General features: G+C 32.9%; 3 protein-coding genes across 3 annotated transcripts in view; all 3 read right to left on the bottom strand.

The window, feature by feature from the left end:
- Positions 1–256: 256 nt before the first annotated feature.
- Positions 257–2,206, bottom strand: LOC134689908 (uncharacterized). The gene has a single exon (XM_063549874.1). It carries the CDS (start codon positions 2,204–2,206, stop codon positions 257–259), a length of 1,950 nt encoding a protein of 649 aa, XP_063405944.1.
- Positions 2,207–5,505: 3,299 nt separating this feature from the next.
- Positions 5,506–7,528, bottom strand: LOC134689907 (uncharacterized). Its single transcript, XM_063549873.1, has 3 exons — positions 7,042–7,528; positions 6,750–6,887; positions 5,506–6,701 (listed from the first exon to the last, which is right to left on the bottom strand). Exons 1-3 carry the CDS (start codon positions 7,526–7,528, stop codon positions 5,506–5,508), a joined length of 1,821 nt encoding a protein of 606 aa, XP_063405943.1.
- Positions 7,529–13,425: 5,897 nt separating this feature from the next.
- LOC134690943 (FAS-associated factor 2-like) overlaps positions 13,426–21,569 on the bottom strand; it is a 49,053-nt gene continuing 40,909 nt past the window's right edge. Inside the window, exon 15 of the transcript XR_010102062.1 lies at positions 13,426–13,435. The gene's annotated coding sequence lies outside the window, so the exon portion shown is untranslated. The remainder of the gene's footprint in view (positions 13,436–21,569) is intronic.

The following is a 21,569-nucleotide window of genomic DNA, read 5'->3' as shown; positions in this document are numbered from 1 at the left end:
GTTTTTACCTCTGTATAACGGCAGACACATTTATGTTTTGCATAGGTGTCGACGTAATGAAATATTTTCAAATTGCATATGAATAAAAAGTAAAACTGTATAATCTGAACCTCATTATTTTTTTTTGTAAAGCTGATATAATTGTTAAAGAATGGTTTTTTTTTCTTATTACTAACACGAAGTCTATAGAATAGTATATAACACCTAGAGCACTTTGTCGTTACATACGGGGTCATTGTAATTTAGACGCTAGCCACTACAAATACGAAAACACAATGATTGTATTCGCATTCATCAGAATCCACAGATTTCCTCTCCCATCAATCGTTATAGATACTGGGTTGTTAATGCCGTCTTCGGGTGACAATACATTACGTATAAAATAGCCATCGGAGTTTAGTAAGCATACGCAATGTTTGCTCGAGTCTGTCACAAATATATTTCCATGTTGGTCCGTGCACATTGAAGTAAATTTTGAACCGTTCTGTTTATATGTATGTAGAAGGTCACCAGACAAGGTTATTGCGAAGATTTCATCATCATATGCTACTAAAATTATGTTTGTCTTGGTATATAAGATACATTTTGCCTGACTCGTAGCATTTCGTTGCGATATTGCGTTACTAGTAAAAGTTCTAAGTGTCTTCCCAGTTCCTTCAAGTTCATAGAATGTGCTATAATACCCCAGCACCAACATATTTCCATTGTTCATAATCCATGCGCAATCATGCAAGGAAATAGATGGTAACGTATTGTCCCATGGATCTATCTGTGTCTCAAAATTTCCTTCACGTTGGAATTGAATTATATCAATTTTATTATCTTTCCACATAAAACATTTTCCAACGTTTACACCGATGATTGCTAACCTATTTTGTACTTTATTTAAAATTGTTTGCTTTGCTTGTCCATTCATATCAAATACTGTGATTGTACCATTACTCGGTGCGAAACACGTGATACACACGTGAGAATCACCTGTCGCCATTATACTAGTACTTGTTATACCACTGGTTGTTTGGAAAATTGATTCCTTTCTGAAATGTCTAAAATTAGGAAAGCTTTGAATTTGCAAGGATGGAAATTGGGGTTTCAACAAAATTTTAGAGTAATCATCTCGTTTGATTACGCCAAAATAATCCTGCATGTCATGATAAGATAATGTTCCTGGTTTGAACATGGGTATATTTAATTTCAACTCAGAGTTAGAAAAGTTTTCGTTGTACATACTTGTTTTTGTGCACAAAACACTACATAATCTAACTACTTCAGCCGTTTGACCAAATGTAATAGTAGCTTCAATACTTTTGATTAATCTGATTATAGAGAGCCGATTTCTTTTAGCCTGTTCAATGTACGTCTCAAATGTTTTATTATCGGCATATGAAAACGACTGTAAGATTTCTACGTTTTCCGCCATGACCATATCAACGGATTTACACATGAGTTCTTTTAAGTTCGAAGCTATACTCTCAAGTTCACCCTTCGTTTGTTGAATATCTTTCCCATATTTATGCTCCTCTGCCTTTGCATTGTATATAACGTTGTCAAGAAAGGGTATCTTTGAATTTAGACTTCCCAACGTAGTGTTCAATAATGACTTCATGGCTTTAATAGCCATATCCAATTTGTCTGTTTTGTGACAGGCATGGTCGGATGTTTTACATTCTTCACAAATAGACAAATTGCACGACTTGCAGTATAAAGAATATCCCTTTGAATGTACATCACATTTACCCTCAGCCAATATCAGTTCACGGTGTTCCTCGGTTACTCTATTATTCAATTCATCTTCAATTTTATGTTTTCTCAACGTTTTGTTTCTTAAATGGTTATCATGGCAATGTTTACACATATTCTGATCACAATCTACACACCTTGAATGGACATCCATTTCATCGCACATATCACAAATTCGCGGTTTAACGTTTTTATTTTCGCTTTTAAATAATTCTATAAATGGAAATAACGAAAGTCCATCAACGCCTTCTTTGGGTATCGGCAATTCCCTTCTGCAAAGTGGGCACCGTAATGTTTGTCCATTTTCAATAAGTTTTTCTATACAAGGTGAACAAAAAACATGACAACAGTCAAGAAGTCTCGGTGTTGTGTAGGCCGAGTTGCATATTCCACATACATCCAGATCTGCAACTTGTTGGTCCTCAACAACTGAAGTTTTACGTACAGACAATTGTCCTTCTGCCATTATTGTTTTAAAGAGTAAAAAATAACGAACTCAAGGAAAATTTAAAAAAAGGGGTGGCCCAAAAATATTTAAAAATCAAACGTTAGACACTATCAACTGAAAACAACCGTCATATTTATATAGTACTGATAATGATCCAAAGATAGTTAGAGACATGTGATATTTACATACACGTTTGCCTGGTATCTATTATCGTTTAGTTTATGCAGACAAACATTTTGTCTGAATTGTTTTATAAGAATTAATCTGTTAAAAGTATTAGAACTGTGTCATGAATCAATAGTTGTTCCAATTGAAATCATTCCGTATATACTTTCATGTTTTGTTTGTTACAGTTTTAAAGTAGCGGTCATTCCTCTAAAACAATCTTCCTGCATGTTATACTTTTAAACTTTATACTTCTATATCTATATGTTTAATAAATGTACGTTAACTTGTCCTTGATATGATTTTTAATAACAATTCGTATACATCTCCGTATATTTACCTAAATTATAGTATCAGTTTAAAATATGACAAACAATCATCCATCAGTAGTTTATACTACTTGATAACCCTTTTTATTCTTTTTTCATATCTTCTGACCATTACGTGCATTTCGTCTTGAAACTAGATCCATTTTCTTATGACATATTGCTTACTAGGTGCAATAAAAGCAAAATAATAAAACTATTGTCGGTAAACTTTCTGATTTTCTTCTCTTTTAAAAGAGTGAGGACTCTATGGCGACAAAAAGTAGACTTTTTTACTTTTGTATTACGTATACCAGTTACTTTTTATGAACATTGAAACTTATGTGTATCTTTTGCCCCTCTTTTATGAATCATGCAACGTTTCTGCTCATATCTTGTTCATGTTCATTTGCAGTACAACAGGAGATAGATAAAATGAGTGTAAGGTTCAAAATCGTCAAGTTGATAGTTTTCAACCATCTTCAAAGGAAAAGAATATCTAAAATGTAGTTTTCATTTAAATCTTTATTGTAACAGATGGACAAGTCGAATCTGACTTCCTAATTGTTCATATATATATATATCAATATAACTATTTTGATCGGAGCGTCACTAATGAGTCTTATGTAGACGAACAGTCTGGCCTATTAAATTAGAATTCTGGTACCTTTGATTACTTTTTTCATATACAGGACATATATTCATGATATAAATCATAAACCATATACAGTAGAGGATTAGTTTGAGTTCCTTACTTCATGACATTGAAATGAAGGCCAAGGTCATAGCTTAATTTAATATTAAGATTCTGATTAACAAGAAATAGGAGATGTTTTCACATGATCAAGATGTGTGTCTTTCCCATAAAGTTAGTCGACATCTTATCTTCTAAAAGTCAGCGTGATGACAACAGGGAGTGACCATGTGTTGTGTCTCTTTCATTTGAAACTTAAAGAGAACCACATATATTTTTGAAGTAAGTGTAGAGTTACCTATCTGATGATACCAAAATGTATTTTTTTTAAACTGGAAGTAGCAACATGTCTTCCTTTATATTTCTAACAAATATAGAAAAAAAAATTGTTTTTTAATCAGAGTAAAATGAGCTATTTATTGACACTGGACGTGACTTTAATATGACTGGAAGTGACTTATTACTTGTTATAGTTATGAAAAAGTAAAATAAATGAATGCCCAAAATTATTTTAAACTGTATTTCTTTGGCTTTTATTGTTTAATTGCCCAAGACATTGAACCGTTATTTTTTCCTAAAATTTTATCAGCTTGTATAAAGGTAGGAAAATACAAATTTTGATTGACGCTAAATTCATGTGTGCGTTTACTTTGAGGGCAACACTCATGGTTTCTCTATCAGCAAATTAAGACAATGGACCTAGCTTATTTTTACTTGACCAATGGTTTTCTATAATAAATAGATGTTTGCTGTTCGTCCTTCTTTGGTCCATTTATTTCTCTGTTCGGGGAAATAAAAAGGACTGGGTACAAACAAGCTGCTTAAAAATTTCATTATTTTCATATTTCAGTCCCAAAAAAATTTTGGTTCTTATTAGTGGCTGAATAGTTTCCTTTACTTTTTTGAACTTTTAAGTTTTGTTTGTTAAGAAAAAAAAATACAAAAAAGGTTTATTATTAGTTTTTTTGTTGATTTATACAGGATTTGGTGTTGGTAGTCTCCAATTAAAATTTTGGACCATTTTTAAGTTCGTCTGTCCGTGAATTTGCAGCCATAGCCGATCGACATATGAACGTGAGATCAACTTTTCGAGTTTAAGGAGTACCGTTTGTTTCTAATTATAGATTAGTTGTTTATACAACTTTTGAAATATTAAGGTTTTTTTTTACCTCGGGAATAGATACCTTAGCTGTATTTGACAAAACATTTGGGAATATTTGGTCCTCACTGCCCTTTGACTTTGTACTTGATTTGGCCTTTTAACTTTTTTTATTCGATCATCACTGATGAGTCTTTTGTAGACGAAACGCGCGTCTGGTGCATATACAAAGTTTCAATCCTGTTATCTATGATGAGTTTATTTTCATTGTGTCTTCATGGACCTTTGATAGATATATTTGAAGGGTCCGTGAGTGATATAACTGGAAGCGTCAGCACTCTTTAATCAATTAGAGAGAAACAAATCTAGATAACAGACGGACACTCAGGAATTTGCATATACCCTATGAGGAGCGACACTGGTTGCGTCGACTTAATAAGCGTGTCCTGCATTGCACTTATCACCCACAATGATAATTAATCTTAGTTAAAATGTCACGAGCAGGAGAAGGACACAAATAGTTTATTTGCAGATCAGACGACTTTAGTGCTATCTAAAGATCTTTGACCACCAAACATGTCACTGGTGAGTTAAGACACCAACACATCGTCAATTGATTTGCAAACCTATCACATATACTTATAAGAGCAGTTCAAAATCCACCACGCTTGATATCAGTCAATTTACCTTTCAAAACCTCTCAAATTAATTCATTGTTTCAAAAAAAAAATACCCGACTTGGATATACATGAAATATTTGGCACTGTACTTTCGGCAAACAACACAACAATACAAATAGAACAATGAAAATCAAATTTATTTATCTGCATAGTAAATAAAATAAAAGGGTTCTGTATTGTTGGTTTTACTATTGATTTTGTAATATTCGTTCAAATATATAATAGTATGGCAATTGCTGCTTTTTTCTTGTTTATCAAAAGTAACCTTTCTAATATTTAATTTTTGTTTCTTTTTAAAACAATAAGTGCAATAAATATTATTGAGTATTCATGCAGTACTTTGCAAATGCATAATTAAAAGTTCACATTTGTCACTACAAATACGAAAACACTACGATATCATGTATTGTTTTATTCTGAGTCGTTAGTATCCATAGATTTCCTCTTCCATCGATGGTCAAACACGAAGGTGTTGTGATGCCATTTTCGGAGTTCAACACACTACGAATAAAATGACCATCAGACGTCAACATGCAAATGTGATGATTACTTGAATCAGCCATAAATACGTTTCCATGACGGTCATTGCACATGGAATTAATGTTTGAACCTTTAAACGTATGTGTATATCGTATATCTCCAGACAATGTTATTGCTAAAATTGTATGATTGTATCCAACTAAGATCATTTTTGTCTTGGTACATAAAATGCAGCTTGGCTGAGAGTTGGCTAATTGAGATATTGCATCAGAAGTAAATGTTCGTACAGTTTTCCCAGTTTTTTCAACTTCATAGAACTTTTCTTTTAAAAGACCCAACATATTTCCATTGACCATTATACAACCACGACCCTCCGGAGATAGACCTTGTATGTCATTTTCCCATAGCGTAATTGTTGTTGCGAATTTTTCTTCTGTTTGCATTTGTATACTTTCAATTTTATCACTATTCCACAAAAAGCATGTACGTGCGTTCACCCCAATAATATAAAACTTGTTTCCCATACTGCGTGATATTACTTGTTTTGATTCTCCAGCCGTATCCAAAATAAGTATATGGCCAATACTTCCATAATATGCATAGCTTTTTGTAGAAAGCAAATTTGTGACACACACGTGAAAATCGCCTACTGCCACTATACTAGTATAATTTTGCCCAGTTTTGCTCTGAAAACGGGATTTTTTCGGCAAATGTTTAATAACTAGACTGCGATGAATTTGATGACATGGAAATTGAGGTTTCAGTAAAACATTGATGATATTATCCCGTTCAATTGTGCCAAAAGAATCATGTATCTGATGATCTCTCAATATTCCTGGTTTAAACATAGGTAAATATAATTTCAACTCAGAGCAGGGATATTCTTCGGTATACATATGTATATCTGTGCCTAAAACACTGCATAATCTAACTACTTCAGTCGTTTTACCAAATTTAATGGTAGCTTCAATACTTTCGATTAATCTGATTATAGAGAGCCGATTTTGTTTAACCTCTTCAATGTAGGTTTCAAATGTGTGCTTATCAGCATATGCAAATGTTTCCAAGGTTTCTAACTTTTCTATCATGACTATGTCAACGGATTTACACATGAGTTCTTTAAAGTTTAAAGCTTCACTATCAAGTTCACCTTTTATTTGATGAATATCTTGACCATATCTATTTTCCTCTGTCTTTGCATTGTATATGACGTTGTCAAGAAAGGGTATCTTTGAATTGAGACTTCCCAAAGTAGTGTTCAATGTTGACTTCATGGCTTTAATAGGAATATCAAATTTCTATGTTTTGTGACAGACATGGTCGGATGTGTTACATTCTTCACACGTATGTTTCAATTGTTTTCTTATCAACACGCGAAAATGAATCCAAAATATCTAAGTTTTCGAACATGACAATGTCAACTGATTTACATACTAGGTCCTTTAGGGAGGAAGCTACACTCCGAACTTCTGCCTGCATTTGTCTGATATCTTTCCAATATTTATTTTCCTCGGACTTCGCATTTTCTACAATGTTGTCAAGAAATGGTATCTTTGATTTAAGGCTTATTATCGAAGTCTTCAAGGTTGATTTCATGGCTTTGATAACAATGTCTATTTTTTCTGTTTTGTGACAGGCATGGTCGGATGTTTTACATTCTTCACAAATTGGCAAATTGCAAGACTTACAATATAAAGATAATTGTTTTGTATGTTTATCACATTCAATGTCTTTTGATATCCGTTCGTCTTCAGATACTTCCTTGTTTTTGTTATCTTCTATTTTATGTTTTTTGAACGTCGTGTTTTTCAAGTAGTAGTCATGGCAATTTTTGCACATGTTCTGATCACAATCTTCACATCTAGAATGGACTTCGGTTTCATCGCACATTTCACAAGTTCTTTCTTCTCTTGTCATTCCTTTTTTCGATAAATGGAAACAACGAAAGTCCGTCAACGCCGCCTTCTGATGTCGGCATTTCCCTTCTACAAAGTGGACATCGAAATATTTGTCCATTTTCAATAATTTTCTCTAAACAAGGTGAACAAAAAACATGACAACAGTCAAGAAGTCTTGGAGTAGTGTATACCGACTTGCATATTCCACATAAGTCCTGATCTTCTATAAGTCATCCTTCCGCCATTGACACTTAATGCACTGATTATAAAAACTATGTATAAAGTGATAATAAATAGTATGTTGATCTGTTAAAATATAAATTCAGCCGAAAGATGTTGTTCTTATTGTTTAACAGACCTTTCAGAACTTTTAAACCTGTATCAGTATACAAAATAACATAGAAACATACTAGCTATGTATTATACTTTCATTAAACCTTTTATTAATATCGATTCGGGTATTGCGTTTCTTTAAAGTTATCTTCTTGCTTTTTGAACTCACATTCATTCATGTATAGGTACAAGTATTATACATACATGACTATCTGTTCAATTAGACAATTTTAAATCATCATCTTCACGTGATGTTAGGGTGTGCTTCTATTTATTAACTAAGTATTTATCTCTCATAACTACTTGTTATTATGTGTGTCATAAAACTATATCCGTATGCATATCAAATATGGCCTACAATATAAACGTCACGTGTTTTGCTATAAGGGGGTAATGACATACAATATACAAACACATTGCATTTCCACTTTCTTTCAATTTACAATTTAATGTTCCTCTTTTGTCTTGCATACAATTTTATCTTTATTCATACATGAATACCGAGGCATATAAAATAACACTTATTCGTGCGATTAAGTTTATATTCAGCTTGCTACGCATTTGTTGATGGTCAGCTAGGAGATGGACAACATAGATGTATATGGATATTTAATGTAATACCTTGGATAAATGCTTCTTATTGTTCATAAACATTTCATGCATAAAATATAAAGTTATTGTTTGCAAATTAAATTCAACTATCCACTGAAACTTTTTTCAATAAGAAAATAAAATAACACTTATTCAATAATAGGAAGCCTGTCTTCCTGTGGACTGATTCTCTGTAAACTAGCAGCCGACTCTATATCTGAATTATCTATGTTAATATGCATATATATCACAGGACCATGTACACGTCCTGAATAATTTAATGGCATTTAATTTGCCACTTGACGGAAAAAAAAACTTTTATCATCATCATTATCAATTTATCATTTATTTTTTTCTTTGATGTCTTTGTAAACGATCTCATAAAAGTAAACAATATAATGTACCTGCCTCAATGCTAATCCATGTAGTCGGGTTTTTTTTAACTTTTGTTGCACGTGAATGTTTTTATCGCTCACTGTCCTGCAAACAAGTTGAAGAAGGTAACAAATGTTTAGGTGGTCAATTTGTAGAATATCTTACTGTTTTCAGTTCCTAACTTCGCCATGGTCTATTTTGTATTGAATAGAATGAAATGGCAAATTCAAAAGCTCAAATATACCAAAGTTTAGCCAATTTGTTGACAAACCATCGGTATTTAAATTTTAAATATATATTACCGCCATATTCTGGGCTAGCAATGACTTCTTTTTCTCAGTTTGTAGAACGGTGTGTAACTGTGACACGGGTCACAGGTTCATACAATGACTGATGTTGTGTAATTTTGAGAGACAAATCATGCTCAAACAAAATAAATAATATGGTAACTTCATAAGGATGCCTATCATGCTCCGATCATTGTATTGTGATTAAGCTGATGATACACTGATCCCAAAATTCATTCTGGGTAAAGAAAAACCAAACATTTTTGGGATACAAACACTGTAGGAAGTGCAATTTGGCATTGTTTGGTGGATATTCTGAAGGATTTAATCAAATTCTGAAAAGATCATATGGGTTAAATTTAAACCAACATTTATGTCTGAATCCTAATTTGGTACTCTCGCCTAAGGTGACACTTACTTCTACAAGGAACGTCATATTTTGTTTAGATGTTTTGTTCATGCATGTTTCTTTGCATTTGCAATTTTTTGTAAAGTTCCGAAATATTATAAACAAATTATCTTCTCAAATTATCTTTACTTTTGATAATTTCAATTTCAGTGAGCATAATTCAATTAATGTATTACTGACATGCTAAATACAGGAGATAACTAAATTGACTCAGATAAAAAAAAAATAACCCTACCCCTTTTTGAAGTTAATTGGTTGTTCCTTTATGAAAGTAATTTTGATTATTTGCAGTAGTTTAAATATACTAAAGATGTCTCGATTACGCATAAGAAAACGTAAGCTGCAGCAGCGTGCTTCCAGACGAAAAAAAAGGATTGAAATATTAAGGATCACAACATTTTTATCTTTTCTATTTGTTTCAAATAGTATTTCTTCTCCAGGGAGTATTTAAAGGGATAGGGTAACGTTTTTTTTTAATTTTAAGTGTAGTTTAACGGATCTGAGATACTAGACACACATATAATTTACCTCACACTTTTTTTAGTAATACCTTTAATATGCGCAAATCGATGTATGAGTAAAGACCAGTGGCGAATATTTCTGTGTACGTCAAGTCGATTCGGGAAGACATTTTCAAATGCATTAGGCAGCAACTATTCAATTTTGAGAGGGGGCCTGAGCTGTGGATGTTTTTTTTGTGACAAGTCGAAATATAAATTTTTGCATTTTATATAGTTGCAGCTGATGTTGAAACAAACAAATTTTTTTCCAGGGTCAAAAACATTTTTCTTTCTCTCCAAAAACTGGAAACATTTTTTTCTCCAAAAAATATTCATAGCCCCCCCCCCCCCTCCCCAATCAATTGGTTGCTGCAATGTGGGTTCGGCAATGATGCTGCTTTGAGTCGTGATCAGGGATTAATAAAGCACGTTTAATATTTTTTTAAAGACAATAGACATGTAAATTTTAGGCAACAATTTCTGTGTTCTGTACAGAACTTTATTAATAATTATCAAAAATATCAATTTTATTTAAAAAATTTAGATAGTTTCATCCTTAAATATATACACGGTAAAACTTGTGTCCTTAATGCCTAGTTTTGTATAAACTTAAACTACACAAGTCCTACATTGACTATCGACAGTGTGTAGACAAAACATGATTTAAACATTGAGCATGTTGAGTTTTATCAATGGGAACGCAATTGTGTTTAGTTTACGTGTGAGTTACACTAAGACAACACCGTATTTATGTCAATGCGAACACAGCCTAAGACTGTAACAAAGTCTCAATAAATTGTCAAAAAGAGTAGTCACAGATACAATTAAAGTGTACCTCTCATCCACCACCATGATAACGACACCGCGCATATATAACGAAGTCTATATTGTTCTAAAGTTAACACTTAAAATTCATTCACATGATCAGATAAATAAATACAATATGAGGGACAAAAGGGCATCATGTCGTAAAGTTAAACCAGGCGTATAAGGATCGGTTGTTGATACAGTGTGAGACAGTTGTTTTAAAGAACGCACGGCATCTTCCCCAATCACTATAACATGTATAAAACGCACGCTTAAATGAAAACAAAATGCTAAAATTCAATACAACCGATTTTTGATATTATGGATATTTTATATCTTACATTGTTAGGATGAATGTCTGACCAAGTATATTATGTATAAAAATTATGAAGATAGCCGTTTTATACTTGATATTATTTTATTAGATTGAGGACGGCTGTCATAAAATTACCTCACTCATATTTAGGCGTTTGATAAAGATATAGATATTTTTTAATCACTGACCGCTGGGTGGATGGTGCAGTTGGGCATGTCTTTACAGTTGAAGGAAATAACATGACTTTTTGTTTGGAATGACATGACAGTTATCGCGAATGCTATGATAGTCGACGGTTATGGTGTTACAGTTTTTGAGAACGACATGACAGTTGATTGGCTTTATAAATATTTTGATAGCGTCACTAATAAGTCTTATGCAGACGAAACGCGCGTCTGGTGTCCTTAATTATTATCCTGGTACCTTTGATAACTATTGACGAGAATGATAGGATACTCGACGGTTTTGGTATTACAGTTTTTGAGAACGTCATGACAGTTGATTGGCTTTACAAATATTTTGATATGAGCGTCACTAATGAGTCTTATGTAGACGAAACGCGCGTCTGGCGTCCTAAATTATTATCCTGGTACCTTTGATAACTATTGACGAGAATGATAGGATACTCGACGGTTTTGGTATTACAGTTTTTGAGAACGACGTGACAGTTGTTTGGCTTTATAACTATTTTGATACGAGCGTAACTGATGAGTATTATGTAGACGAAACGCGCGTCTGGCGTACAAAATTATTATCCTGGTACCTTTGAAGAGAATGATAGGATACTCGACAGTTTTGGTATTACAGTTTTTGAGAATGACATGACAGATGTCGAGGTTGGTATAAAGGACAGTCGACGGGCATGACATCGTATTCACTACAAGTAAGAATAAACGGTAATAGTGCTATCATCAAGAACCCATAAGTTCCCATTTCCATCAATAGTTATAGACATCGGAGTAGTGTGTTTTGTCATCCTCAATGTTGTTAATGAAAATGTTGAAAATGTTAAAACATTACGAATAAAATTGCCATCTGAACTTATCAAACATATACGACGATTGTATGAATCAGCAACGAAAACATTTCCATGACGATCTTCACACATTGACACAAAGTTACAATAACTTTTTTCATGTTTATGCGAATGTAAAAAATCACCACTTATAGATTTCGCAATTATTTTATCATAAAAAGCAATTAAAATTGTTTTTGTCTTAGTAAATAAAATGCAATTTGCCTGCTTCTGACTGTGATTTTCCAAAATGTGCGTACTTGAAAACGTTCGGACAGTTTTGCCAGTTTCTTCAATTTCATAGAAATTGTTGTTTATAAAGACTATTATGTTTCCATTGTCTAATATACACGCACGACCGTGTTCAGAAAGATGCGGTATTTCATATTCCCATTGAAGAAAATTTCTTGAATTTGTCTCATCGCCAGTTTCCATTTGTAAAGTTTCAATACTGGATCCTAACCATATAAAACATTTGCTGTTGCCAGTTCCAATAAATTCAAGATTGTTTCCTATGAGTTTACGCGGGGTCGAAATAACTTTCGATTTGCCAATTAAGTCGTAAGCTGTGACTTCGCTTAGATGTTTGCTGTAATCACTTAAAATATTTTCGTGTGCGACACAAACGTGATACCTGCCTGCTGCCGTTATCTTTTTAACATCATATTCTACCTTTAATTGAATTTCTTGTGCAAATGATTTAATATTCACAAAACCAATAGTTTGAATGCATGGGAAACGCACTGTAGGCAAAACTGTTGTGTTTTCGTCTGCTTTTACTGATCCAAAAAAGTCTTTTATATGGTCAAAAGACAACGTCCCTGGATTATATTTAGGGAACTTCAACACCATCCCGGACAGTGAATAATTGTCATCGTATATCTTTGATTGTGTGCAAATGGCACTACCAAATTTGACTATTTTACATTTGATACCACAATTAACTATTCCTTCAATGGTCTTTCTAAACTTAATAAGAGCAATACGACGGAGTTCTGCTTCTTCTGTGTAGGTTTGCAGAGTTTTCTTGTCTGAATTCGAAAGTGATTCTATGTTTTGCAAAGAATCGGATAAAATCATATCGACTGATGTACACATCCATTCTTTCAAGTTAGATGCAGATCTTTGCAATTCAGTTTTTGTTTGGTCTATATGTGTCTGGTATTTCTTTTTTTCCGTTTTTGCATTTTCTATTGTGTTGTTCAAAAAAGGTATTTTTGAACTTATGCTTGTTACTACGGAGGTCAAAGATAAGATCATGTTTTTTGCAGCATAATTTAAATCTTCAATCTTGTGACAAACATGTTTGGATTTTTTACACTCTTCGCAGATAAGAGAATTGCATGACTTACAGTAAAATGAAAACTCCTTCACATGCTCACCACATTGCATGTCTTTCGGTTGTATTTCATCCTGTTTTGTAGGAACCTCTGTGTTTTCTTCAACTAGTGTGTGTTTCCTTAAAGTTTTATTTCTCAAATGATAGTCATGACAACTTTTGCACATGTTCTGATCGCAATCTATACATCTGGAATAAATTTCAATTTCATCACACATTTCGCATGTTCTTTCAGTTTTGTTTTTCTTAACACTGTTGCTCTTAGTCGTATATGGAAAAAATGGAACACTTTTAATGCCTTCAATTGGAACTGGAAGATCTCTTCTACAAAGCGGACATCGGAATGTTTGCTCACCCTCTATAAGTTTTTCCAAACAAGGTGTACAAAATATATGAAAACAGTCCAAAAGTCTTGGAGAGGTATATGCCGAGTTGCAAATTTCACATAAATTCTCTTCTGCAGTCGGTAAATTTTTCGCCATATTTAGTCTTTGCTCTTGATTTGCAATAGCAATATCATTGGCACGTGATATTGCTGAGTACAGTTGCTAGGCTTCCATGTAAACATGACAAGCATGAAGATAAACAAATGGATTGTCTTTTTCCAAACATGTTGCCAAAACTGCATTCTTACAAAGTCATTATTATATTTCATTAATTGTTATTCATAATGTACGTGATTCCTATGTTATCTGTATAATCTGAGATACAAAAGAATTGGTGTCCGTAAAAAGGCATAATTTTATTATGAAATTACTATTCATTATTAAATAAACAGGGTACCGATACAAAAGTAAAAAGTATCATCAAATACTTTGACTAAATAACATGAATTTTACTGTATGATAATAGCATTAAACTAACCTAAATTCCATATTTTTTCGAATTGGTGCTTAGCGGGCTGATATGAAAAGGTTATCACATGCTTCGATTGTTATTACATGCCTTTCCGTAACGTTATCGCATGGCACTCCGGTGATACTCGGCAAATTCAGGAAAATACACCTCAATGCTACGTTTTCTATGAAAAACATTACAAAGTAGTGTACAAAACAATATTTGGATAATGGAAAGTATATTGTGTAAAATAATAAAAAAATAAATACAAAAATAAAAAAAAATATTAAATAAATGCATTTTCAAAAGTTTTAAAATAATTTAGAAAGTTACTTAAAAAAAGTTGACTTTTCCAAACAATGTTCATTGTATATATTTTTGTCGATAAGTCCATATGAAAATCTTGGGCTGATATTGATCCTGGGGATGATAATACATGCGATATGAAAAATGCCATGTAATAATCTGATATTATTATCCAGTTTGGCTATTTGATAATAATTTTCCTTGTACTCAAATATCTATGTTTTGGTTTTCCTTTAAAATGAAAATTCATAAAAGAACATAAAAAGCAGCATACGTTACATTATGATGTATTTGGCAAAACTTTTAGGAATTTCTATTCCTTTATGCTCTGCAACTTCGTACTGTATTAGGCCTTTTTAACATTTGTTTTATTCGAGCGTCACTAATGAGTGAGTCGTTTGTAGACGAAACACATGTCTTCAATCCTAGTATATTTGATGAGTTTATTTATATTGATTGGTGATTCCCTTTAAATATTACGCTTGGTGATTAGTTTAGCGATGCTTTGTGAATCAGTTGGTTGCCATCGACAGTCTTTAAGCTATAAGGCTGAGGATATAAATCTAAAAACTACGGCACGAATCGTTGCGTATACACTCAAAGAGATAATTCGTCATCATTAAATTTACGATAATTAAAAGAAAAACATGGAAAGGGTCACCTCCATCAGAATCTACAGGGTTAAATATTGAACGTGTGTGTTTTTGTTTTATATATTATCTTCAACTTCATGTTTGTTATTTTAGTTTTTGTAACATAGTGTACAATTCAATCTATTATTTGTGTGAACTGTATAGGATGGATGATTGTCTGAGTAAAGGTCCAAATCTTATTTTTGATTTTAACCAAGCAATTAATAAAATGACCCTATATAAATCGAACTTGAAAAAAGGATAGAACAGAAATATTTAATTCTGCCTAATGTCTTGAATAGCATCTAGAAATTGAGAAAAAAGGCTAGGATTGAGAAAAATACTGTTATATAAAGGAGATAACCCAGAGCATGCATTTCGTCTCATGATAGAGGATTGCTGCTTATAAATAATTCGAAAGAGTTTCAACTTGAGAAGTTTTCGTCGAATTAGACTTACCGAATGAGACTTATCAGCCGGTATGTAGTTTCACGGATACGACGACGGATGCCATATATGGGACATAATCTGTTTACGCTTTCGGAACACCTGAGACTCAAGATTTTTGGTGGGACTCTTTTTTCTCAGTTTTTAGTTTTCTTTGTTGTGTTTTGTTTACTTATTTTGTTTACTTTTTTTCTTTTAAGCCAGTGAGCCTTTTCGTCAGTTTGTTTTCGACATACGAATTTCAATCTTGCATGGTATATATCGCTTCCCTTGCAATAAGGGTATGCTTCCCTTGCAATAAGGGTATCTTATCAAAGCATGTCAGTGTTAAATGTCAGAATATAATGTCAATTACAATACCAAGAAATGCTACTGAACAAAAAAGATTTTGTTATTTAATGTACGACAGTTTTGAAGTACCAATAGTTAGTTCCTACTGCACTATTGATATAACCGTTTCCGAAATACGTAGATGTGTAATGTTACTTCGTGTCAAACATTCAAAAATACATTGAGGAACTACACACCTTGAAACATGTTTAGAAAGAACAAAAATATTATAAAGGTATTCTTAGATTCTTAAAGAAGTGAAATTCCTCAATATCAGTAGTATTGATAAATGAATATTTAAATATAGTAAGCAAATTTTGATCATATTTCACTATGACTTCATAAACATGTTGAAGTTTTTAGATAGCAACATTAAACTTAGTTTATTTTTAGATAATAGTTTACGAACATCAACGTCTTTGTATCAGTTGTGGTCAAATGTCTTCTTGGAAAGGTTTTGGTACAGAGTTATAGGTAATAATAAAGAGTGTAATCGACACTGCATAACCTTTACAGTTTCTATCGCGAATTGGGTGACTATACTATTTGTATATTTCTCAACTCAATAACGAAATGTTGAGATACTAGAAGCGTCCTCCAATTTTTCAATGTAACTATTGTGACATTTTAACCGGGTTTGAATTTGTTTGGTGTGTGAGGCGTAGTAGGAGACAATTACCATGTTGACATACACAGTTTTGTTCTTATTCCTATTCCTTTAGTGTTTGTGTGTTACCTTGACCTTTCTCCAAAATCGATGAAGTAGGCTTTATTTTGCTTATATCTCAATCGCACTAACAGAAACCGTGCTACGGCTTATTATGCATCTTTATATTAAATACAAGACGTTCGAAACCCTTTTAGCAAAAAAGTGAAGACTACAGATATCTGACAGACTTATATCGCGTGTCACAGCTGATTGAAACGTTTGAAATTTTGATTTTCGATTTCATGGGACAAAAACAGTGGTTTGTCTTGTCTTATCCTTTATTTGATACTTTTATAATGATAAAAAGATTGATATTTTTTTAATTTGCTTGGATCAGAGCTTGTGTCTTACGTTTGCTAAAAAATATTTGTCAACAGTTAACCAGATAAAATCATTGATTGTATACGTGAAGTTATTAATTCACTATTGTTAAATTTTATTATCAATATGTAAACTCAAAATGCTTTACAAATATGAGTACACCGTAATGTTGTCTTCATTCATAAGAACCCACAAGTTACCTCTTCCGTCAATGGTCAGAGACTTTGGTCCATCAATTTCTTCTTTAGAAGTCAGTACATCCCGAACATAATGACCGTCTGATGTAAAAAGCGCTACGCTATTATTACTTTTATCAGCCACGAACACGTTTTCGTGACGATCTTCGCACATGGCAACAAAATCAGAGCTTTCATTTATATGTACATGTTTTAGTTCCCCAGTTAAAGAAATTGTATATATTTCTCTAGAATATGCAATAAGAAAGACTTTTGCTGTAGTAAAATGAACAAAATTTGTCGGATAAATACCAATTTCGTTCGAAATGTCCGTACTTAGGAAAGTTCGGATTGTTTTACCAGTTTCATTGACTTCACAAAATTTGCCGTGGGAAACAATACACATATTTCCATTTTCCATAAAGCATGCACTTGCTTGCCGAAAATCTGTTACATCAGCTTCCCATTGATTTATTGGCATGGCTTTAATTTCTCCATTTTCCACTGGTACTAATTTGATGTTATTTTCAAACCAAACAAAGAGACCTTTAGTATTCATTCCAATAATTGTAAATCTGGTACCATTTTTTTCTAAAGTGCTTGACTCCTCTTTATTGTCTCCATTTAGATCATATTTCATAACTTTGGCACTATGATAATGGCCGCCAAGATGCTTCTCGGTAAAGACGAAACTTTACTTGCGTAACATACACATGCGAATCGCATACCGCCATAATACTTTTCAAATCAGAATCATTTGGAAAGGTCATTACCGTTGTCATTTTCAATGTGTTTCCAAAGACGTGAATTTGAAAGGATGGCAATTGTGTTTTTGTTAAGACCGTTGTGCTTTCTTCTCGTTTTATCTTTCCAAAATAACCTTTCATTTGGTGATGGAAAAACGTGCCCGCGTGAAATTTAGGAATACTTAGCTTCATCTCGAACTGCGATAGATGTTCATCGTAAATGACAGACTGCCGGTTTAGAGCACAACTATATCTAACTATTTTGGATGCGACGCCACACCTGATAGTTCCCTGCATTGTCTTTAGTAATTTAATTATAGCAATACGATTCAGTTCAGATTCTTCAATGAATGTTTGAATAATTTTCATATCTGCTTTGGAAAAAGATTCTAAGAAGTCTACGCTCTCTGATAACATTATATCAATTGACTTACACATCATATCTTTCAAGTTTGAAGCCATACTCTTCAGTTCAGTTTTTGTTTGTTTAATATGGGTACAATATTTCTTTTCTTCTTCCTTTGCATTTTGTATAATATTGTCCATAAAAGGTACTTTTGATTGCAGATTTATAACCAACGCGTCCAAAGATGAGATCATGATTTTGACAGTAGACTCTATATCTTTAATTTTGTGACAAGCATGTTTGGATTTTGTGCACTCGTCACAAATAGGCAAATTGCATGACTTACGGTAAATTGAAAATGCCTTCCCGTGTTCATTGCATTGTTCGTTGTCCTTTGTCCCTTGATACTGATCGTCAGGTATTTCTAGGTTCAATTTCTCAATTAGTTTATGTTTCCGGAATGTTTTATTCTAATGCAATAGTTTGTAACGACAATTTTCATTGGACGTTGACAAATATTTTGAGGGGTTAGATTCCACGTTCTACCAATCCGTAACTAAGAAAGCCACCATTTTGAATTCCGATATGTTTTGGGTATGCAATTTCCTCGTAATTTCTCAAAAAATAAACAAAATAGTCACATTCTGAGCCTCAAATTCTTTTTGTCTATATTGAAACCATTCTGAAGCGTACGAAAGGTAGAAATGCGTTAAGTATTCATGTTTGACAACCAGAGCATACAAATGACGTCACATTGTTTAAATGCTAAAGACGATGCAACAGTTTCGCGGACTTTTTCATTTATGGCATTTTCAAGCCAAAATATTTATTAAATGAAATTTATATTAATATGTGACATTAGAATGGAGATAACTGTATTGTATTTTAAGCTTGGCCTTCGTAAAACTTGATTTTACTGTCGCAAATATCCGTTTACCTATCTCCGCTCCGCGTCGCTAGGTAAACTCAATTTGCGACAGTAAAATCTACGTTTTACGAAGTCCAAGCTTAAAATACAATACAGTTATCTCCTAATTTCTTAAATGGTATTCGTGGCAAATCATGCACATGTTCTGGTCGCAATCAACACATCTGGAATAAACTACCTTTTCGTCGCACATTTCACAAGTTATTTCACAATCAGATGCTGTTTCCTCATTACATGTTTCCATGAATGGACACAAAGGAAAGTTTTCAATACCTTCTTTTGGAACAGGCAGGTCTCTCCTACAAAGCGGACATCGGAATGTTCGCGTATTTTCTATCAGCTTTTCCAAACAAGGTGAACAAAATACATGAAAACAGTTCAGAATCCTTGGAGATGTGTATGCAGATTTGCATATTGCACAGAAATTATCGGCCTCCACAGATTGAATAGACGCCATGACACTTGTTAATAGATTAAACGTGTACAAGAGCTAGTCACGTGATAATTGCAATGCAATTATATTGAAATTTTAAAAGTCAAATTTTCAATAGATTTAAATAGCTTTCGTTTTTATCATATCTGATTTCAAGGTTACCTTATTGAAAATCATTAGGTGTATGGGTGGGCATATTCAAACTGTGCATTTAACTATTTCTGAAAATGTTTCACCCGTAGAATCCGTAAAAAAATGATGTGATCCCGTTTAAAATGTTAAGTTATAGAATTTCATTTTCATATCATTCTAAAAAAGGTAATATAAATATAATATAGATACAACATGTAAGGGTTCAAATTACAGTGTATGCATATAGTTCTGGCAAAGCAGACGATCTTTTTACAGAAATGTTCACGTTTAATGGTGTCTTCCTCCATCTTGGATTTGGAAAAACCAGAAAACAAGGTCCAGATCTTTAATAGAATGTGCAAATTTTTAATCTTGAAAAAATTGGAAATTTAAAAAAAATATCCTTTACTTGCAGATTTGTTTTTATATTGAATTTGTCCAAGGGCTAGTACAGACAGGAGAAAAGAAATTAGCCCAGTCTTTTAATTCCACCTTTCGGTATATATATTGAAGATGTACCGTCTCTAAATAATAAAAGATCCAGTGGTCACTTACATTTAATATATCCAAGTGAACTTGAAATTAAAGATACAACCGACACAGATAAATTTTCTTTTTTCTCGAAATGACTACTGATGGTAGCTTGAATACCAAAATTTATGACAAAGTAAAAACAAACGCGATGATTTTAATTTTCCTATAGTCAACTTTCCATTTTTGTGTAGCAACGTCCCAGCGGCACGTTACTCTAGAGCTAGCTAAAAGTGCGTTGATATTGTTGAACGAGGAATACTGCTTTCTCAAAAGTTGCTAAGACAGGCTAGGGCTGTGAATCAATCAAATTAAGGTCACCACTCAAGAAGATTTACGGTCCCCATCATGTGCTGATTGGCCATTATGTCAAAAGTGTGTCAGAAATCATAACTGATATTCTTCCTCAGTCATAATTACGTTCCATCATTACTGAACTGAACAAAGAAATAACACGACGGGTGCCGTATACGGTGCAGGAAATGTTTACCCTTCCGGAGCACCTGATTTCACTCCCGGTTTTTAGTGGAGTTCGTGTTGTTTCTTATTATTATTTATAACTTGATGTAAATGTCCTTTGGTTTTGTGAGTCTTTGTTTATATACTCCTTGGTTTTGATTCTTATTGTCTTTGAGAGTTTTATGAAATTCATGAGTAAGAACTTTCCTTTCCATATAGAAAATGACATGTTTCATCATATTTTATGGTTGTATTTTACAAAAAACAAAAATCTTTGGTTTGATTAAATTTTTTCCAACTTTGCTACATAAGGGGAGGCAACTCAAATGCAAGGACAGATAATTCAGATAATTCAGAAGAAGGTACCTTTACAATAAAATGTGTTAGGAATTAACCCGTTTTATTATACATGTAGCAAGAAAACGCGTCCGGTTTCCCCATTTTTTTTTTCTCAACCTGATTTCAAACGTATTCCCTTTTAAAAAATATATGAATTTGCTTTGCAAATAATGTTTTGGTTGGATAATTAAGTACTGTTTTCTTTACTATAATGTAAGATATGGATTTTAAACTAATGTGTTGTTAATTTTGTGATACATACTATGTTATCCCCTAATATTGACTTAGTTACTAATGTCTGAAGCACCAATTATTTGTTCTATGCGAAATGTCGAGATGGAGTGTTGAAGGTCTGTTAATCTGACCATGCAGGTGGTCATCTGTACTATTCAAAAGAACTTTTATCATATATATAT

This window comes from Mytilus trossulus, chromosome 11 (genome assembly GCF_036588685.1).
Source record: "Mytilus trossulus isolate FHL-02 chromosome 11, PNRI_Mtr1.1.1.hap1, whole genome shotgun sequence".
Classification (NCBI taxonomy): domain Eukaryota; kingdom Metazoa; phylum Mollusca; class Bivalvia; order Mytilida; family Mytilidae; genus Mytilus; species Mytilus trossulus.
Note: the sequence above shows the minus strand (reverse complement) of the source record. Positions and strands in the feature narration are given on the sequence as shown.